The 20,094-nt window shown below is 41.9% G+C and overlaps 2 protein-coding genes across 5 annotated transcripts in view; one reads left to right on the forward strand and one right to left on the reverse strand.

The window, feature by feature from the left end:
- Positions 1–5,330, forward strand: part of Ptpn21 (protein tyrosine phosphatase non-receptor type 21) — a 71,140-nt gene extending 65,810 nt beyond the window's left edge. Inside the window, exons 16-19 of the mRNA XM_004649356.2 lie at positions 711–839; positions 1,028–1,262; positions 2,456–2,616; positions 3,142–5,330. Coding sequence (XP_004649413.2) covers positions 711–839; positions 1,028–1,262; positions 2,456–2,616; positions 3,142–3,270 — 654 coding nt within the window. The 3' untranslated portion in view covers positions 3,271–5,330. The remainder of the gene's footprint in view (positions 1–710; positions 840–1,027; positions 1,263–2,455; positions 2,617–3,141) is intronic.
- A 7,416-nt stretch (positions 5,331–12,746) lies between these two features.
- The window catches only part of Spata7 (spermatogenesis associated 7), a 47,743-nt gene continuing 40,395 nt past the window's right edge, over positions 12,747–20,094 (reverse strand). For all 4 annotated transcript variants that reach the window (XM_012950166.2, XM_045155127.1, XM_045155126.1 and 1 more), the window contains 4 exons: positions 17,465–17,580; positions 15,040–15,117; positions 13,586–13,643; positions 12,747–13,373 (listed from right to left, as the gene is read on the reverse strand). In XM_012950166.2, the coding sequence (XP_012805620.2) occupies positions 12,789–13,373; positions 13,586–13,643; positions 15,040–15,117; positions 17,465–17,580 (837 nt within the window). In that variant the 3' untranslated portion in view covers positions 12,747–12,788. The remainder of the gene's footprint in view (positions 13,374–13,585; positions 13,644–15,039; positions 15,118–17,464; positions 17,581–20,094) is intronic.

The following is a 20,094-nucleotide window of genomic DNA, read 5'->3' on the forward strand; positions in this document are numbered from 1 at the left end:
GGCCCCAATGCACCCGTTCTCTCTCCCTCTTTCTCTGTCAAATAAATATTTTTTAAAAATCTGACATTGAAAGCTGGGAAGATAGTTCAATGGTTAACAGCAATTGCTTGCAAACCTTGCCAGCTTGGGTTCAATTCCTCAGAAACATCTAAAGCCAGATGGACAAAGTGGCTCATGTGTTTGGAGTTCGTTTGCAAGGGCAAGTGACCCTGGGGTGTCCCCCCCCACATAAATAATTAAAAATATTTTTAAAAATTCAGGGAAAAAATGACATTGTTAGGTTTGACTTACTTGTTAATACTTTATCAGTGTATTTGTTGATAAAAGCAAATTATGTTTGAAATTTAATATGCTATGGTGTCAGTGTTACAATCACAGCAAGATCAGCTATGTACTGAGACTTGTTATGTACCAGGTACCATGTGTATTGACTCAGTCCTGACAGCCCTAGAGTCTGTGTATTCTGTAGCTAAAAACAAATTTAGAGGAGAACAGGCTACTCCCAGGTCACATGAATGTTCTGTGAATTCATAGTTCAATGTTTATAAAGATGTTGACAATTATAATTGCATAGACAAGGAAAAGGTTAGGGTTTGGTCTGTTCTTATTCTGCTGAATCCCGTAGTTCATATTTTAGTGATGCCATGAACACATGTACATATATGTACATACGTTGTACACACTAAATTTCTAAATTTTTCTACTTTTAGGTCTCTGTCAGTGGAATTGAGTGGGATTATATTGCCACACAGGGGCCATTACAAAATACCTGTCAAGATTTTTGGCAGATGGTGTGGGAGCAGGGAATTGCAATCATAGCAATGGTAACAGCAGAAGAGGTAAGTGCCTATTCCTCTTGATTGATTTTTCTCAGCCTCCAAACACCTGTTAATGCTCATGATGTAGAATCCTGAATTTCAGAGAAAAGGCTGGGTGGGAATGTGGGTCTGAGTTCCAAGTGCCCTCTGCATGAAGAGTGTCCAAGGATGCACCTCAGGCTGCTGTTGAACGTACTTGTCTTTTCCAGGAGGGCGGCAGGGAGAAGAGCTTTAGATACTGGCCAAGACTGGGCTCCCGGCACAACACCGTCACCTATGGAAGGTTTAAGATCACCACGCGCTTCCGCACAGACTCGGGTTGCTATGCTACCACGGGCTTGAAGATGAAGCACCTTCTCACGGGGCAGGAGAGGACAGTGTGGCATCTCCAGTACACAGACTGGCCTGAGCATGGCTGTCCTGAACACCTCAAGGGCTTTTTGTGTATGTGTTCCTTGCTCTTGGGACATCCTTCTTTGTCCTTGGTTTCTGAAATCGTTCTTTTCTCTTTCCTCATGGGAGCTGTGGACTTTTTTTAAAATTTAAAGAATTATCAATGTTTGGGGGCTTACTAGATGTCCTCTTGTGTGTATACGTGAGTCTGCATGTAAGAGAACAGCCCTGAATGTTGTTCCTCCTCCACTGTCCATCTCTTCTTTCTTGATTTTTAAAAAAGTTTTTCGCTGGGTGTGGTGGCGCATGCCTTTAATCCCAGCACTCGGGAGGCAGAGGTAGGAGGATCGCCGTGAATTCGAGGCCACCCTGAGACTCCATAGTGAATTCCAGGTCAGCCTGGACTAGAGTGAGACCCTACCTTGTAAAACCAAAAACAAACAAAAAAGTTTTTCATTTACAAGCAGAGACAGGGAGGGAGGAAGAGACGGGGGCAGAGAGGAGAGAATGAGTATGGGCACACCAGAGCCTCCAGCCACTGCAAACGAACTCCAGATGCGTGCACTGCTTTGTGCATCTGGCTGTACGTGGGTACTAGGGAATTGAACCTGGGTCCTTAGGCTTTGCAGACCTTTAACTACTGGGTCATCTTTCCAACCCCACCTTTTCTTTGAGACAGGACCTTTCCTGGCCTAGAGCTCCCCGTTGGGTTAGTGTGGCTGGCCAGCGTGCTCTGGGACTCTGTCTGTCTCTGCCTCCCCAGCACTGGGAGCTCTTGTGCCACCGCAGCCCGGTCTTTCCTCTTCATGGGCTCTGAGCCTCAAATGCACATCCTCATGCTTACCAGGCAAACACTTCACTGACTGAGGTATCTTCCCAGCCCAAAAGACTTCTATTTTTTTTTTTTTTCCAGGTAGGTTCTTTTGCTGTAGCTCAGGCTGACCTGGAATTCACTATGTAGTCTCAGGGTGGCCTCAAACCTATGGCAGTCCTCCTGCTCTGCCTCCCAAGTGCTGGGATGAAAGGCGTGCACCACCTCGCCCGGCCGAAAGGCATTCTTATGGGTGGTTTGTCTCCTCCATCTAGTTTTGGCTAAGGCACTGACTTGCCCACAGTTGCAGCAGGTGTTGGTCCTGTCACCCTGGTACCTAGTGCTGTTCTCTTAGTGGAAGACAAGAAGATGGAGCTTTGGTTTGATATATTACCGTCTCTGAGTACTGCTGCATTTTCTTGATGTGTTCCAGCATACCTTGAAGAGATCCAGTCTGTTCGCCGTCATACAAACAGTATAAGCGAACCCAAAAGCCCCAACCCTCCCCTGCTGGTGCACTGCAGTGCTGGTGTGGGAAGAACTGGTGTTGTCATCTTGTCCGAGATCATGATTGCCTGTCTGGAACACAATGAGGTGGGGACTTGTGTGTTGCATGCCATCTCTTGTGGGTTTTTTAAGCGGGGGAAGTTACAGGAGGGGAGGAGGAAGCATGGCAGCCTGATGACTCTGTTCCAGCACATCTCCTGTGACTGTTACTTAATGTTACCTGCAAACGGTTCCCTCGTCTTCGAGATTCTCAGTTCCTACTGATCCATTCAAGACTGTGATGTCACACACTTAATGTTGTTGCCATGGTGGCACACACCTTTAAATCCCAGCACTGGGGAGGCAGAGATAGAAGGATCACTGAGTTGGAGGCCACCCTGAGATGACATAGTGAATTCCAGGTCACCCTGGGATAAGAGAGGGAGACCCTACCTCGAAAAACCAAAACCAAAAACAACAACAAAAACCCAGAAGCAATCATGGGTTACTAAACAAAATGCTAAGAAAACCAAGACTGCCTTCTCCTAACCAGATACCCGTGAGGGCTGCCATTTCTCCCAGTGTTTTTCCCGCTGGGAGGGTGGTCTCTTCATCAGTGGTTTTCCCCTGTAGGTGCTGGACATCCCCAGAGTGCTGGACATGCTGCGGCAACAGAGGATGATGCTGGTGCAGACCCTCAGCCAGTACACGTTTGTGTACCGAGTTCTCATCCAGTTCCTGAAGAGCTCCAGGCTCATCTAAGTGCCGGCGCTCACAGGGACCCAACCGTGCGAAGAGTTTACAGCGAAAACCTAAGTGCTTGCGCCCCTCGCGCTTCCTGCGACGGCGCTGCCACGTGAAGGTCCACGGACGGGAAGGGCCATGCACAGGGTGGCGCCCCAGGAACGTGCCCAGCAAGGCTGGGGCGCTCGGGACCTGGGGTCGGTGCTGCAGGACGATGGCCTTGGCTGCACAGGCCTTGCCCTGTCTGATCTGTCTCATTTGCAGTACTTGCACATGTTTCCGAGATTGTGTTTTCTAGACAATTCTCTTATTTTACTGAAGCTAGGCTGGGCAGTTCTGGCAGTCATGAAGGCACGTGGATTTCTATTTTAAGCTAGTTTTTGATAATGGAATTTCCTGACTAAATATTTAGGTGTTTTCTTAGCTAGAAACTGAACTTTCCGTGGGGATGATCCACAGATTGAGTGGTTCTTGTGTAACTTTGTATTTAAGACCATTATTATCTTTTGTTACTAAAGAATAAAGAAAAAAAAATCGGGTACTTAATGGTTTATTTTACCAAGCCCAAAACTCAAAGGAGAATGTAAAAGTGTTATTTTGAAACATAGAAGGAATTTTTATATTCAGAAAATTTTTTTATTCTAAAAAAAATCTATATATTTGTACCTTCTGTATTTTCCAAACAAGAGCTCAGCTTGTTATGATACTGAGTCAGCTAATGTAAACAAAAGATGGGGATGAAAGCACATTATTTAAAATGTAAGAGACTCAGATTCATTATTTTTTCAGTATTATTTGTAAATGTAAATAAGTTTGAGTATATTGGTTGAAAATGAGAAAATTGCATATGATGGTTTTAAGCACTTTTCTTGTTAAATAATGAGTTTTAATATATGTGTTGCATTGTATTTGGAACGGTAACAGTGGACACTAAATCAGAAGCGTTTCAAAGCGAAGGATTAAGAGTATGTAAAAGGGCTAGGACAGAAGCAAGTGCATGATGGTAATGCAGGATACCTTGATCTTTACAAAAATGCAGTATTACCTACACTCAGACTGAGAGGCTGTGGTGACGGGGAATGGGGGCTTGCGAGTTTGGGGCCAACCCACAGGGCTGTGCACAGGGCCTTCAAGGCCTGTCACTCTCAATAACTACTCCATTTCCATGGTGTTCTTCCACACATAGCTGTAGTCTTCCCCTGCCCCCAATAAATTCCGGTTTATATTGTCACTAGTGAAGCCTTGAAGAGGCTTTATTTTCCTTAGGGTGAAAGCAGGACATAGTAACAGTTTCACTTCTTTTCTCCAAACCAAAGCCCAAGCTTGAAGGGCCATCAGATACCGCTGTGGCATTCTGCTGGCTCTTCTTCTAGTGCCTTTCAACTCCCTCCCTTCACCCCAGGGACAGTTCTAGGTTCTTAGTTACCCTCTTCCAGTTTCAGCACACAGCACTCTTTAGAGCAGGCCAAGTTTGAGGAGGAAGTGTTGTCTTTGGTCCAGGCCAAGGACGAAGCGGCATCTTGAGCTGAGGTGACACTGCCTCTTCCCTTCTTGGGCTGTTGTCTCACGATGGAGAGCTTTCAGCATGTCACATCTAGAGTTAGTTCTCAGATGGTAATGTTCTAGGTGTTAAGCTGATTCCTCCATTACTTCCAACACAATTTTACTCTGTGGTGAGCCCTGAGACTGGACTTCTTGCAGCGGGCAGCAGCCCGACCTTGAGCTCCACAACTAGCCAGTGTGGAGAAAGCTCGGAGGCTGAAAATGAATATTGAAAATGTACACACTTGTCACTTAGCAACAAAGATGTCTATTCTAAAAAGCATTTTAAAAGTTCTGTTTAAATACTAGATCCATTGAAAATGTTCAGAAAGAGCTTCCAGAATGGAATAAGACATTTTTATGGTAATGTTTTCCATCTCACATCATATAAAGGGCAGGAATTTTTCTGAAGGTTTTTTTTTTCATCTAATGGTACGTTGGTTTAAAATGAGTTATCAGATTTAACCATTCTGAAATGTCCCATTGACAAGAACATATTGTAAAACAAAAATCTAATTAAAGAGTAATATATGGCATTATTTGTGTTCCTGTTGTAATAATTTTGTAAGCATATTTCTTCTTTTAAAATAATTTATATACTTGAGTGACAAAGAGGGGAGAGAGAGAGCGCTAAGCCCTCAGCCCAGTGTTTCTTGTTGCTGCAAGGGAACACGTGCCACTTTGTGCATTTGGCTTTATGTAGATTCTGGGGAATTGAACCCAGGCTTGCAGGCTTTTCAAGCAATTGCCTTTAACCACTGAGCAATCACCTTGGCCCCATTATGTGTGTGTGTGTATATATATATATATATATATATATATATATATTTGTTTTTTGTTTGTTTTTTTTTCAAGGCAGGGTCTCACTTCAACTCAGAATGACCTGGAGTGGTCTCGAGCTCCTCCTGTCTCTGCTTCCCGAGTGCTGGGATTAAAGTAAAGGTGCACACCACCATGCCTGGTTTCAGAAAGCTGTAGAATTTAGTGGCTAAAACTTTTTGACAGGATTAAGATATGCTGGATCTGTGTTTCCTTACAAACTTCCACAAGCATAGAGGAGGAAGGACAGTGTTGTGTGCAGAGTATGTGACCACACATGGCATGACCAACTTCATTCAGATGGGTGGACACAATACTATTCACATTGCTAAGAAAATTGAGATGCACAAGACTTCTATATGTACAAAATATATTAAGCTAGAGGTCAGCTGCAATTTACCAATGACAGGTTTGTTATTTGAGATTTACTCGTAAATGAGTAGGATTCATGAATTGAGATTTGCATGAATGAATAGAAATAGGAATTAAGATCTACTATAAATCAATGAAGTAAATATATTTTTTAAAATTTGTTTGTTTTTTCGAGGTAGGGTCTCACTCTTGCCTCAGGCTGACCTGGAATTCACTGTGAAGTCTCAGGGTGGCCTTGAACTCATGGCAATCCTCCTATCTCTGCCTCCCAAGTGCTGGGATTAAAGGCGTGCACCACCAAAAAAAATCTGGATTAAACCGGGTGTGGTGGTGCACGCCTTTAATCCCAGCATTCTGGAGGCAGAGTAGGAGGATCACCGTGTGTTCGAGGCCACCCTCAGACTACATAGTGAATTCCAGGTCAGCCTGAGCTACAGTGAGACCATCCAAAATATTTTGTCCTGGAAGATATCAGATATCACTTGAAATTAATGGACCATTGGATGACACAATTTTTTGTTATTTGTAGGAATACTGCAATGTAAGTTAATTTTAAAGTCGTCTCATTAAAAGATTTTGGCAACATTTTGAATTACAATGACACACTCAGTCCAACAAATAGTGTGAAGAATGTAAATGTTCTTTAGAGATAATTTTTTTCCAGAAAATATAATAAAAACAATATTAAGTTACCATTAAAAATCCTCACGTTGCTGGGTGTGGCGACACATGCCTTTAATCCCAGCACTCGGGAGGCAGAAGTAGGAGGATCACCGTAAGTTTGAGGCTACCCTGAGGCTCCATAGTTAATTTCAGGTCAGCTTGGACCAGAGTGAAACCCTACCTCGAAATCCACCCCCCCCCAAAAAAAAATCCTTACATCTATGTGGGTCAAGCTGAAGGTTGAAAAAATGGCCAGAAGAAAGTTATTTGCAACTACTACTATTCAGTCAGGAGAGCACCAGAGTGATTTTTGTTTGCACAGTTTGACCTGTGGCACAATTGAAAAGTTTGGAAGGGTGATTTGTAATATTTGTGAGAAATTTATTTTAATATCAATTTAGCCTCTCTCCATATTAGACTATTTCATGCTTTCATACTGAATTCTAGACTTAAAAATTTTCTAGCTGTGGGCTGGAGAGATGGCTTAGTTAACCACTAAGGTGCTTGCCTGCAAAGCATAAGGACTCAGGTTCAATTCCCTAGTACCCATGTAAGTCAGATACACATGGTGGCTCATGCATGTGGAATTTGTTTGTAGTGGCTAGAGGCCCTGGTGCACCTATTCTCTCTCTCTCTTTGGTTTTTCGAGGTAGGGTCTCACTCTAGTCCAGGCTGACCTGGAATTCACTATGTAGTCTCAGGGTGGCCTCGAACTCATGGTGATCATCCTCCCGAGTGCTGGGATTAGGATTAAAGGCGTGTGCCACCATGCCCGGCTTCTCTCTCTCTCTCTTTCGAAGTATATAAAATATTAAAAAATATATTCTGGCCATGCCATGCTAATTCTAACATGTTAATCAGTATATTCTTAGCTTTTGCACAGCACACTAAGAATTGGAAAAAATTGTCCACATACCAAGTTTTTTAAGATTTTCACTTCCTTAAGAAACTCAGCTATACAGTTAAACCTTGCTCAAAAGATAGCTTTTTACTATATTTCAAATAATTTTTACATTAAAATAAAGTTTAGGTATATCAGTATGTCTTGTGCTGCTGTAACTTGAACACCTGAGACTGGGGTCACTTTATAAATGAGGTGTACAGTTGGGGGTTCTAGGAAGGAGTGGAGTACATTGTGGTGCTGGTCTTCTGAAAGCCACATCATCCTAGGGCAACAAGCTGAACTGAGTAGAATCAGTGCTAGTGAGCACACTCCTGGGATACGGGCATTGATCTCTGCCCTCATCCCCTACTCAACTCTTAAAGGTTCCACCTCCCATCACAAGCACACTGGGGACCAAATCCCCTAAAACATGAGAGCTGGGCGTGGGGGATGGGCTACCACGCGTATCATTCAAGCGATTTGCCTCAATGAAGTCACGTGATTGCTCTGTAACTGAAGTAACCAGAATCCCACCTCTTAAAAGTGGCAGTTTGAATAGATGTCCCCCACTAGATTCAGTTTTATTAAAGCTTCTTCGATTTCTAGCTACCTGGCTGGAGGATGTGTCACTGGGCGGATCCTGGGGTCCACCCCTAAGGTGTTTGTTTCTGAATTCCAGCCTAAGATGTAAAGTGCGTGAGTTCTGCCTGGGGCTCCGGGAGCGAGCCTGCTTGTGCTGCTTGCTTTATTCTTTTCTCTCTGCATTTGAGCCAGAGTCTTTTACTGATGCCAAAGCTTGCCCCTTTTCATGAGTTCCAGCGATTCTTGGGTCTCTGCTTCCCTGCAAGCTGGGGGGACAGAAGTGTGTGAGCCGCTTAGCTCTTTATGTGCATCCCGGGATCCCAACTGAGAGGTCCCTCTTCAGCCCTCATGTTCGCACAGGAAGTGCTCTCAGCTGCTAGTCCTCTCTCTAGCTCCCGAATACTATACTCTTCTAAAAAAAAAAAAAAGAAAGAGCAGCTTTAGGGGCTGGAGAGATGATTCAGAGGTTAAGGTACTTGCCTGCAAAGCCTAAGGACTAGGGTTTGATTCCCCAGTACCCACGCAAAGCCAGATGCTCAAGGTGGCTCAAGGGTCTGGAGTTTGTTTGCAGGGGCTGGAGGCCCTGTTGTGCCCTTCTTATCTGCTTCTTTCTCTCAAATAAATTTGTTTTGTTTTGATTTTATAGGTAGGGACTCACTCTAGCCCAGGCTGACCTGGCATTCACTCTATATTCTCAGGATGGCCTCAAACTCATGGTGATCCTCCTACCTCTGCCTCCTTAGTGCTGGGATTAAAGGAGTGCGCCACCATGCCCGGCTCAAATAATTTTTTTAAAATTCTTATTAGCATTTTACATGATTATAAAAAAATATCCCATGGTAATTCTCTCCCTTCCCCCCTCAAGTAATTTTTTAAAAAGCAGCTTAGGTGGGTTGTCTGTTGGCTCTGTTTATGGTATGATTGTCTGTATAAAAGCTTTTTAGCTTCATGAGAACCCAATAGCTAAGTGTTTAATTTCCTGAGCTTCCAGGGTCCTATTCAGGAAGTCTTTCCCACTCCTGCATCTTGGAGAGCTCTCCCTATTTTTCCAGTAGTGTTGGTGACCATTGTCTTGCAGTAGCTCCCATAGCACTTTCGAGGGTTTGCCAAGTGAGGACCGGCTTTCCTCTCAGTTCCCACGTTGCCTCAATGTTCTGAAATGGCAGCTTGTGGTGTCTTCAGCAATAGGGTCTTACCTTGTAGCTCTGCCTGGTAACCGAGTGCCACTATTGCACTTGGGTGAGCACCATGTCATGTTGTTTGCTGCTGAGTAGCTTAGACCTTGAGTTTCTTGGACAGATGTTGGTCATTTTCCCCAGTAGCTCATGTAGCAACATCTGGTACTAGATGAGCTTCCTGGGGACTGTCTTTCTTCCAGATTCCAGCCAGTTCTCTCCATTTTCCATACCAACAGCATATGGTGTCTTCGGCAGTAGGGTCTTACCATTAACCTTTGGTGGGTAATCAAGGGCTCTGACAGAAGTCTGTCTTCCTTTGGAAAACCTTGTAGGTTTCTCTGTTCAGTGGATGTTAACCGCATCCTGGTACTGGGAGTTAAAGGCTACTGCCAAGGGAAAGAAGAAAAAGATAGGTAATATAGAAGAGAAAGAAAAAAAAAAAAAAAGAGAAACAGGAGAAAATTAAGGTTAGGCTTCATCTTACCCTTTCCAGGGTCCTTTGGTGTTCCCTCTAAGGTCCTGATGAGGGTTCAATCTTTTAGTCTGTCTTCCAGGATATAGCATGTTATGGTGCCATTTCCATTTGGGCCCAGTTGTGTGTCCCACCGCACCCTTACCCTCCCCTCTAGCCTCACCCTCCCTATTGTCTGGTCCTCAAGATGCCTATTAGGTATGTCAGCATCTGGGGCTGATCCAGGTTAGGAGCCATAGGTGAGTGAGAGCATGTGACAATTGTCTTTCTGTGATTGGGTGAGTTCACCAAGTATGATCTACTTCAAGTTTGACCATTTTTTTTCTAACTGCTGAGTAGAATTCCATCGTGTAGACACACCACATCTTGGTCATCCATTCATCCAATGATGGGCATATGGGTCGATTCCAGTTCTTAGCTATTATGAATTGAGCAGCTATAAACGTGGTTGAGCAAGTATCTCTAAACTGAGGCTTAGAGTTTTTAGTAAATACCCAGTAAGGAAATAACTGGGACTATTGTCAACTCTATAGTCAATCTTTTTAGGAGCCTCCATATTGTTTTCCATAGTGGCTGTACCATCTTACATTTCCACCAACAGTGAATGAGGGTTTCTAATTCTCAACATCCTTGCTGTTTTCATTTGATTTTTAAAATTTTATTTTTTTTTTATTTGAGAGTGACAGAGGGAGAAAGAGGAAGAGAATGGGCATGCCAGGGCCTCCAGCCACTGCAAATGAACTCCAAACGTGTGTGCCCCCTCATGCATCTGGCTAATGTGGGTCCTGGGGAATTGAACCTGGGTCCTTGGGTTTCCAGGGAAATGCCTTAACCACTAAACCATCTCTCCAGCCCCACATTTGACTTTTTAATGTTTGCTATCCTTACTGGGATAAAGTGGAATCTCATAGTTGTTTTAATTTGCATTTCCCTGATGGTTAGGGATGGTGAACATTTTCTTAAGTGTGTGCTTGCCATTTGTATTTTTTCCTCTGAGAACTCCGTTCAGTTCTTTGCCCCACTTTGTGAGTGTGTTGTTTGACTTTTTTTATTGTTTAGGTTTTTGAGTTCTTTGTAGATGCTAGAAATTAGGCCTTTTGTCAATTGGAATAGCTGGCAAAAATTTTCTCCCATTCTGCGGGTAGTCTATTGGCTCTGCTTATTTATTGTATGTTTGTCTGTGAAAAACTTTTCAGTTTCCTGAGATTCCAATGGTTGAATGATTAAGTTCCTGAGCTCACTGGGGCTTTGATAAAGAAGTTTTTCTCCACTCTTTCCTATTTTTTCTTCCAGTATTAGCAGCGTTTTTGGTCTTATATTGAGGTCTTTGATCCATTTGGACTTTTTTTCTTGCATGGTGAGATTTGTGGGTCTAGTTTCACTTTCCTGCATATGGTTATCATTTGTCCACCTCCATGTTTTGAAGATGCTGTCTTTTTTCCAGTTTACATTGTTAGGGCCTTTGTTGGAGATCAAGTAGCTGTAGTTACTTGACCTAAAGTCCAGATCCACTGTTCTGTTCCATTGGTCTATATTTGTTTTTAAAATATTTTATTTTTATTTATTTGACAGAGATAGATAGATAGATAGATAGATAGATAGATAGAGATAGAGAGCAAGAGCAAGAGCAAGGGCATGCTAGGGCCTCCAGCCACTACAAACGAACTCCAGATGCATGCATCACCTTGTGCAGCTGGTTAATGTGGGTCCTGGGGAATTGAACCTGGGTCCTTTGGCTTTGCAGGCAAGCACCTTAACTGCTAAGCCATCCCTCCAGCCCTATAATCCTGTTTCTATGTCAGTACCATGCTGTTTTTGTTATTATGGCCTTGTAATATAGCTTTAGATCAGATATGGTGATGCTTCCAGAGGTTTCTTTTGCTGAGGATATGCTTGAATAACCAAGGCCTGCTGTCATTCTATATGAACTTTGAGATTATTTTTCTATCGCTGTGAAAGAAAATGCTGGGATTTTTAGTAGTATTACATTGTCTGTATATTGCTTTGGGTAAGATTGCCATTTTCACAATGTTAATTCTGCCTGTCCAGGAGCATGAGAAGTCTTTCCATTTTCTCAAGTCTTCCTCAATTTCTTTCATGAGTGTTTTTATGTTTTCATTATATAAGTCTTTCACATCATTGGTTAGTGCTTATGGATGGGACCAAGCGGCAGGGGATGGTAGGCAGCCTTCTGGTCATCAGCCAGGAAAAACAAACAAACAAAAAAAACCTGTCAGATCTACAACTTCAAGAGTTATTTCAACTGAAAAGTGTCAAGCAGATTCCCCCTTGACAAGCCTTGAGATGAAGTCATAGCACTGAATGCCAGTTTTTTTTTTTTTTTTATTAATACTTCTTTTCAAGGAAACGGTTGGGGATGAAAGAAGGGAGGAAGAGAGAATGAATGAATGAGAATGAACATGCCAGGGCATCTTGCTACCACAAATTAACTTGATACTCAAGGTGCATGAGCCACTTTGTGCATCTGGCTTTATGTGTGTACTAAGGAATTAGTGAACCTGGGTTGGCAGGTTTTTCAAGTGCCTTTAACCTCTGGACCATTTCTCCAGTCCCTGAGTGCTACTTTGCTGCTTTCATATATTTTTTAAAATAATGTTATTTATTTGCAAGTAGAGAGAGATAGGAGACAGAAAATGTGTGCAGCAGGGCCTCCAGCCACTGTAACTGAACTCCAGATGCATGCACCCCTTTGTGCATCTGGCTTTATGTGGGTACTGGGGAGTCAAACCTAGGTCATTAAGCTTTGTAGGCAAGCACCTTAACTGCTGAGCCATCTCTCCAGCCCCACTTTGTTGCTTTCCAAACTGAGAGCAAAGAACTCAACTCTGCTATGCACTGACTCCTGGGGCAGTATTAATCATATATGTGCTGTGTTCAGCTACTGAAAATATGGAAATTTATTATACAGCATTGAAAATATCATAGAAGTCTTAATATAAAGGAAGAAAAAGAAGAAGAAAAGTAATACTGAACCACTGCCCGTGTGGGGGTTTATTAATGAAGATCAAACATCCAGTGGGTAGTCTTCAATGCTCATTTCCATGATTTTAAGAGTTGATAATTCCTTGTCCTGATTATTGCCACCTCTGACACTGGAGCACTGAGCCAACGGAGATAGTGACATGTTAAGACAGCATAATTCCTTTGACGTCTCAACCTTCTCGGTGTCACTGTCACCTTCAATGACATCCACTGAGGTTTCCTGGTCTAGTAAGCTGTCAGCTACACTTGCATCATTTTCATCTTGGGCTGAGAGGTCAGGATCTGTGTCATCATTCACCTGCTGAATTATCACCCCTTCTGAATACTTTGACTTAGGCATGGGCATGGAAAATTCACCTGGGGGAGAGACCATCTCACTCTCAGCCTTTGGCAGGGACAGTAACATGTCCAAAGCCTTTTGGTACTGCTGGCGTTCCTGCTGAATCAAAGTGTCACTTTCCTCCTGAAATTTACTTTTCTCTGAGGTAAGTGCCTTTTGAAAGTCAAGGAAATTCAAGATGGTGACATCATGTAGCTTTACTGGATTCTCCTCAGATGTGTAGCCAAGGGCAACCTTTAGGCCATGTAGCAGGTAGCGCATTTTTTCCTAGGATTAAATATAGAACAGGGTAATTTGAGAAGTATTACAATAGCTATATCAATAACATTAAATTACTTTTATCTTCATTCCCCACTTCCTCTTTCTTCATCCACCCACCCCCCATGGGTAAGGGGAAGAAAAGTGCCTACTTTACATGAATTCTTTGAGGGTATGGAAAATGTTAACTTTTCATAATTCAGTTCTTAAGAAAGACAAACCTCATTCAAATGATGTCTGTTTTGTTTTATGTGTCGCTCAAATAGTTGTTCTAAAAACCTACAAATAATAAAAACATTAATATTTTAAAATCAGAAATTGACTAAATATAAAACAGCTACATAATATGTAAACTAGGAAAGGCTGGACAATGATTTCCAGATTCATCTCTATCTAATGCTAATCCCTCCTTGCCTGTCAACTTTTCCCATACAGAAGCTAGTTTGGCTTTTGCAGTGCATTTGCTTCAAGTACAAAAATACACTCACATGTTCCCCTGAAAGCATTCTCTTCCTCTAATACAAATTCAAACCCCAGCCCTAGCAGCTCCTTCCCCTCTCTCTCTTTCACATGTATCTACATGCACAGACCCAAACTCTTTAGAATATCCTATTACACAGATATTCTACTTTTTCCTAAATTATACTTAAACATTCTATTTTTGACAAATTGACACAAAATCGCCTAAAAGTTAACACATATGAAGTACCACTGAACACCGCATATGTATGCTGGACTCAACAATCATTTTGCCTTTCTTCCTGACCAATGTCACCGAACAGTTTGATTTGAACAGAAAGAAGTCAACCAATGTCAATGTTCACTGCAGAGAGAAAGGTGTTAGGAAAACCTTTTAAAGGATGAGAAAACTCCATGTCTAAGATGATAATTTCTTTTTCCTTAAGGTCACAAGCTACTAAAAGACTAATTCAGATGTGACTGGCATTCAGGGAATTTATTCTTTCTATTTCACCATGCTCACCCTCGTGTTAATGTATCAACAGGTTTCTTAAAAAAATGAGGGGCTGCCGGGCGTGGTGGCGCACGCCTTTAATCCCAGCACTCAGGAGGCAGAGGTAGGAGGATTGTCATGAGTTTGAGGCCACCCTGAGACTACATAGTTAATTACAGGTCAGCCTGGGCTAGAATGAAACCCTACCTCAAAAAACAAAACAAACAAACAAAAAAAGTATGTTCACAAAAGTAAGAACTTTTCATTTCCTAACAGGTAGAAGTAACTATAAATACTGCATTATGGTGCTGAGGAGAAGGTGGCTCATGAGTAAAGTCCTTGCCATGCAAGCCTTGAGTGCCTGAGTTCAGATTCCCAGAAACCATGTAAGCTTGGATGCCTTATTTTGAGTGTCTATAATCCTGGTGTGCCTATGGCTAGATGAGAGGATGGACAGGAGAATTTTTGGAAGCTGCCAGGCCAGCTAGCTTGGCTAATACGGCAGCAAACACTGAGAGACCCTGCCTCAAAAAAGGTGGAAGGTGACATCTGGCACCCAAAGTTGTCTGCTGACCTCTACATGTGTACTATGGCACGAACATGCCCATATTCACACACTTGAAAACACACACATCACACAATTATATTACATGAAAATCCTTAATGTACACCTCAACTATCATAACACAGCTAGAAACAATTTAACACAAATAACAATCTGACCTTTTAGAAAATAAACCAAGTCTCAAAATTTCATCTGTTACATCTTCAATGAAATTCAGATACAAGAGTTCTTCTTCACTGTGAAGGCAAGGCAAGACAGAACATCACAATTCTTGCTCACTTATTCTGAAAACTGTAAAATGTGAGTACCCAGGCAGAAATACCTAGCTCTACAACAAATAACAAATGTGCTTTTATTTGTTGTTATTAATGAGCATGTTATAAAACAATCTATATCTTTCTTCTCAGTTGTATTTCCAGGCACCTAATTATATGACATATGACATTGAAGAAAAGATAACTTCATTACCTTTACAAAGGCAACAGTCAATCCCAGCCTATTTTATAATGGTTGTGAGAGTATCAATTCCAGTCTATTTTATAATGGTTCCCTGTGGCTCTTCACTCTGACTCCCACTCAGTAAAAAGAGGAGGTCAGACTGAAATAGAGACATACTCAATGATAATATTTACTTGACATTTTTGGATAGAAACTACTTGAGAGCTGGGCGTGGTGGCTCATGCCTTTAATCCCAGCACTCGGGAGGCAGAGGTGGGAGGACTGCCGTGAGTTTGAGGCCAACCAGAGACTCCATAGTGAATTCCAGGTCAGCCTGGGCTACAGTGAGACCCTACCTCGAAAAAACAACAACAAAAGAAACTACTTGAGGAGGTATTTCTTCTTTTGGTCATTCTTTGTATTCAATGTAGACTTAGCTCAAAAGCAGCTCATAAATATTTTATGTGGTAATGTGCCATGAATTTCAAGGACAGGGAGGTGAGCCTTGACAATTGAGATCTTGCTAGCAAAGACTTGAGGGAGAAGCTGGGCCCCAAGGGGACTTTGTACAATCCTTTGGTGTGCTCTAAAACACCATACACTTGTCTTTTAAAAATTCCACCAGTTTTGGGCTGGAGAGATTGCTTAGTGGTTAAGTGCTTGCCTGTGAAGCCTAAGGACCCCGGTTCAAGGCTTGATTCCCCAGGACCCATGTTAGCCAGATGCACAAGGGGGCACATGTGTCTGGAGTTTGTTTGCAGTGGCTGGAGGCCCTGGCACGCCCATTCTCTCTCTGTATCTCTCTCTGTCTCTTTCTCCCTGTCTGTCACTCTCAAATAAATAAATAAAAATAAACAAAATAGGGCTGGAGATATGGCTTTGCAGTGGCTGGAAGCTCTGGCGTGCCCATTCTCTCTCTCCCCCCCCCCTTCTCTCTGTCTGTAGCTCTCAAATAAATAAATAAAATAAACAAAAAATTAAAAAAACAATAAAAAATGTTAAAAAAAATTCTACCACTTTAATCCCAAGCACTTGGGAGGCTGAGATAGGAGGATTGCCATGAGTTCAAGGTCAGCCTGGGCTAGAGTAAGATACTGTATTCAAACCTGCCCCCCACCAGAAAACAACAACTACAACAAAAAACCAAAGTACAATCCAACCAGCTTCATCTCACATCCAAGTAGTGACACTGGCAATGCATCTCACAGTTGTAAGAACCCATGGTAACCCTGCGGATCTTCATCAAATGCTAATCTATCATTTCAGTTAATATAATATGACACAGCCATGCCAAAGAGCAGGCTATATTTCCAAGCCCTAGCCTATGGAAATATAAAAGGTCAGAAGTTCTTCTTCTTCCTACGGTGAGCCCTTCAGTGCTACTGATCCACACAATGCATGACCCACAATCTCCCAAAGAGGAGGGCCCCTTCAGAAAAGGGGCAGGGATGAGGGGAAGGATGGTACCAACATGTGGTGTTTACATACTGAGTATGTCCATAACTAACAAAAATAAATTAAAAAAACTGGTGAGCTCCACAGCCAGTGGACAGACTGCCTGGGGAGACTGCTTTCTTATAGGTGCAGTGAAGACAAATAATGCAGGCTACAGTCACCTTTCCTTTACTAACAATGCACTAGCAAGCTAATTAATTCAAAACATTACTGAGCACCTTTGTAAAAGGTCCTTAGTAAATCTAACAGTGCTAAACTGGGTATAGTGGTGCACACCTTTAATCCCAGCACTTGGAAGGCTGAGGAAGGAGGATGACCATGAGTTTGAGGCCAGTCTGGGCTATAGAAAGAGTTCCAGGTCAGTCTGGGCTAGAGTGAGACTCTGCTTCAAAAAGCCAAAACAAACAAACAATATGGCTGAACTTTATAACACACTACAATAAATTAGAACACATAATTTTAATAGTAGTTATGTGATAAATACCTTATGTCTATGATACAGGAAAATAATCAAAGTCAGTTGAAATTGTATGTGGTTTTCTGTGTGTGTTTGTGATAGGGTCTCATCACGTAGTCCAGACTGGCCTAGAAATGGTGATAATTCTCCTGCCTTAGCCTTGTGAGTGCTGAAATCTAGGTATGAGCTCCTGTGCCAGTCTGATAAAGTTATTTCTCTTGAAAACTGCTTACCTTTGTGAGGAATGCTGCAGGGTGCCATCTTGAATCTCGTCCCATGGCGAGTGTTGCCTTTGTAAAGGTAATGAAGTTATCTTTTCTTCAATGTCATATGTCATGTAATTAGGTGCCTGAAAATGCAACAGAGGATAAACTTTTATTTTGCTTGTAAAGTACATTATGAAAGCAAAAATAAAGCACAACAGCACATTTTAAGGAAAATAGAGAAACCCTGTCCACAGATGGAACTGATATAACAAAAAGATTTTAGAACAATATATATATATATATACATATATATATATATATTTTTTTTTTGGGGGGGGTATTCAAGGTAGGGTCTCACTCTAGCCCAGGCTGACCTGGAATTCATTATGTAGTCTCAGGGTGGCCTCAAACTCATGGTGATCCACCTACCTCTGCCTCCCAAGTGCTGGGATTAAAAGCATGCACCACCACGCCCTACTACAATAACTTTTGTATCCAATCAATACTTTATTTTCCTTAAGCTTATTTACAGGTAAAATGACTTATTTCTTATATGCCAACCAGCAACATTTTTTAAAACTTATGTATTTCTTTATTTATTTATCTTTTGTTTTTTTGAGGTATGGTTTTGTTCTAGTCCAGGCTAATCTGGAATTCACTATGTAGTCTCAGGATGGACTTGAATTTATAACCATCCTCCTACCTCTGCCTCCCATGTGCTGGGACTAAAGGCATACACCACCATGCCCAGATCATTTTTACAAACTTTTGTTTTTTTCTTTTGATGGCTTCCATAACTATAGACAATAAGTCCATGATAATTCCCTCCCTCCACTTCCATTCCTCCCTCTCAAATCTACCCTCCATCAAATCTCCCTCTTCCAATTAGTCTCTTATTTTGATGTTATCATCTTTTCCTCCTGTTAGGAAGGTCTTCTGTAGGTAGTTTCAGGCACTGCGAGTTCATGAATATTAAGGCCATTTTGTATCTGGAAGGTTGTATTGTAAGCAGTCCTCCCCTTCCCTTAGCTCTTATACTCTTTCCACCACCTCTTTTGCAGTGGACCCTGAACCTTGTAGGGTGTGATAGAGATGTCCCAATGAATCAGCAACATTTTAAATGGCATTACATAATCATGGGCCTGCTGTGGTGATATACCCCTATAATCTCAGCACTTTGGAGGCCAAGGCAGTAAGATTGCAAGTTAGAGGTCAAGCTGAGCTATGTAGCAAGACGTTGTTTGAAACTATACCAACCAGACAAAACCCTCCCAAACCAAAAAAGCCTACAAGAAAGAGAAATCACCACAAGTATTCTGTCCACAACCACACTACCCTGAAAGTGCTTGATGTTGTCTGTCAGGCAAGCAAGGCTGAGCCTGACAAATACCTGGATAGGAGAAATTCTTATAGATAGATATATAAAAATGAAGTAAATTTCAGAAAAATATCCCATTATTAGAAATTCATGATGGAGAGGAAGGGACTTAAATTTATTTATTGGTTTTTTGAGGTAGGGTCTCACTATAGCCCAGGCTGATCTGGAACTCACTATGTAGTCTCAGGGTGGCCTTGAACTCGTGGCAATCTTCCTACCTCTGCCTCCCGAGTACTGGGATTAAAGGTGTGTGCCACCATAGCTGGCTCACATTTTCTTTAGTGCTGTAGTCATTTAATTAAACTCACCAAAAAAACAAAACTAGACTAAACAAAACAAAAAACCCACAAAGAAAACAAAACAAACAAAAAACACAACTTCACAAAGCAGCTGTTTTAAACACCAGTAAGTCAACGTGAAAGACAGAGTGGTAACACCCGCAGTGACAATGACAAACAAGACAATGTGGATGACTTTTACGGACCCTTTGGCTAAGGATCTGATCCACATGATTCATCTTTACAAGGTTAATTTATGGGATTTTGTTTATTTCAGATAGGCAAGCTGAGGATTACTTTGAACTTCTGATCCTCCTAAATGCTGGGAATTAAAAGGTATGAGGCACATGCTTGGTTTATGCAGTGCTAGAGACTAAATCCAGGGCTCCATTCACACTAGGCAAGCACTCTACTAACCGAGCCTGGCAAGGCTAATTTATGCGAAGAGCTTTACAATTTTAAGAGTGTGGTGTCCTTAAGTCCATAGTGTGTGACTGATTATGGAGTGTGAGCACCTACCATTTTTCTTGAAGGGCTACAGATAAAGATTTGGAGACCCGTGTAATACAGATGGCTTTTTTTTTTTTTTTTCCTATAGTTTCTTTAGGTAGCTATGGGCCTAACTCTCTTCAGTAAATTTAAGCTAGAAATAGCCATCATTTATACAGCCCTGATCAGGCTAGGAACTTTGCCTACATTTCTATCTCCTCCCAAGGCTCCTAAAGGTAGATGAGAACACTTAGCTCTCATAGGGTATGTTTTTTTCTTGAGCCTTAAGTGGCAGGGCCTTATGTAAACACGTTAATGGAAACCCTTTACTTTCTATCCATTTTCAGAAAGAGAAGAGAGCCGTTGACTTTGATTGTACTTTATTTAGGTATCCCTGAATCTGTGTTTAATGCTTTTGTAGACAAATCATTTTTTTAAGAAATATTTTATTTTTATTTATCTATTTGTGAGAGGGAAAGAGGTAGAATGAGAGAGAGAGAGAGAGAGAGAGA

Source organism: Jaculus jaculus, chromosome 7, assembly GCF_020740685.1.
Source record: "Jaculus jaculus isolate mJacJac1 chromosome 7, mJacJac1.mat.Y.cur, whole genome shotgun sequence".
NCBI classification, from domain to species: Eukaryota; Metazoa; Chordata; class Mammalia; order Rodentia; family Dipodidae; genus Jaculus; species Jaculus jaculus.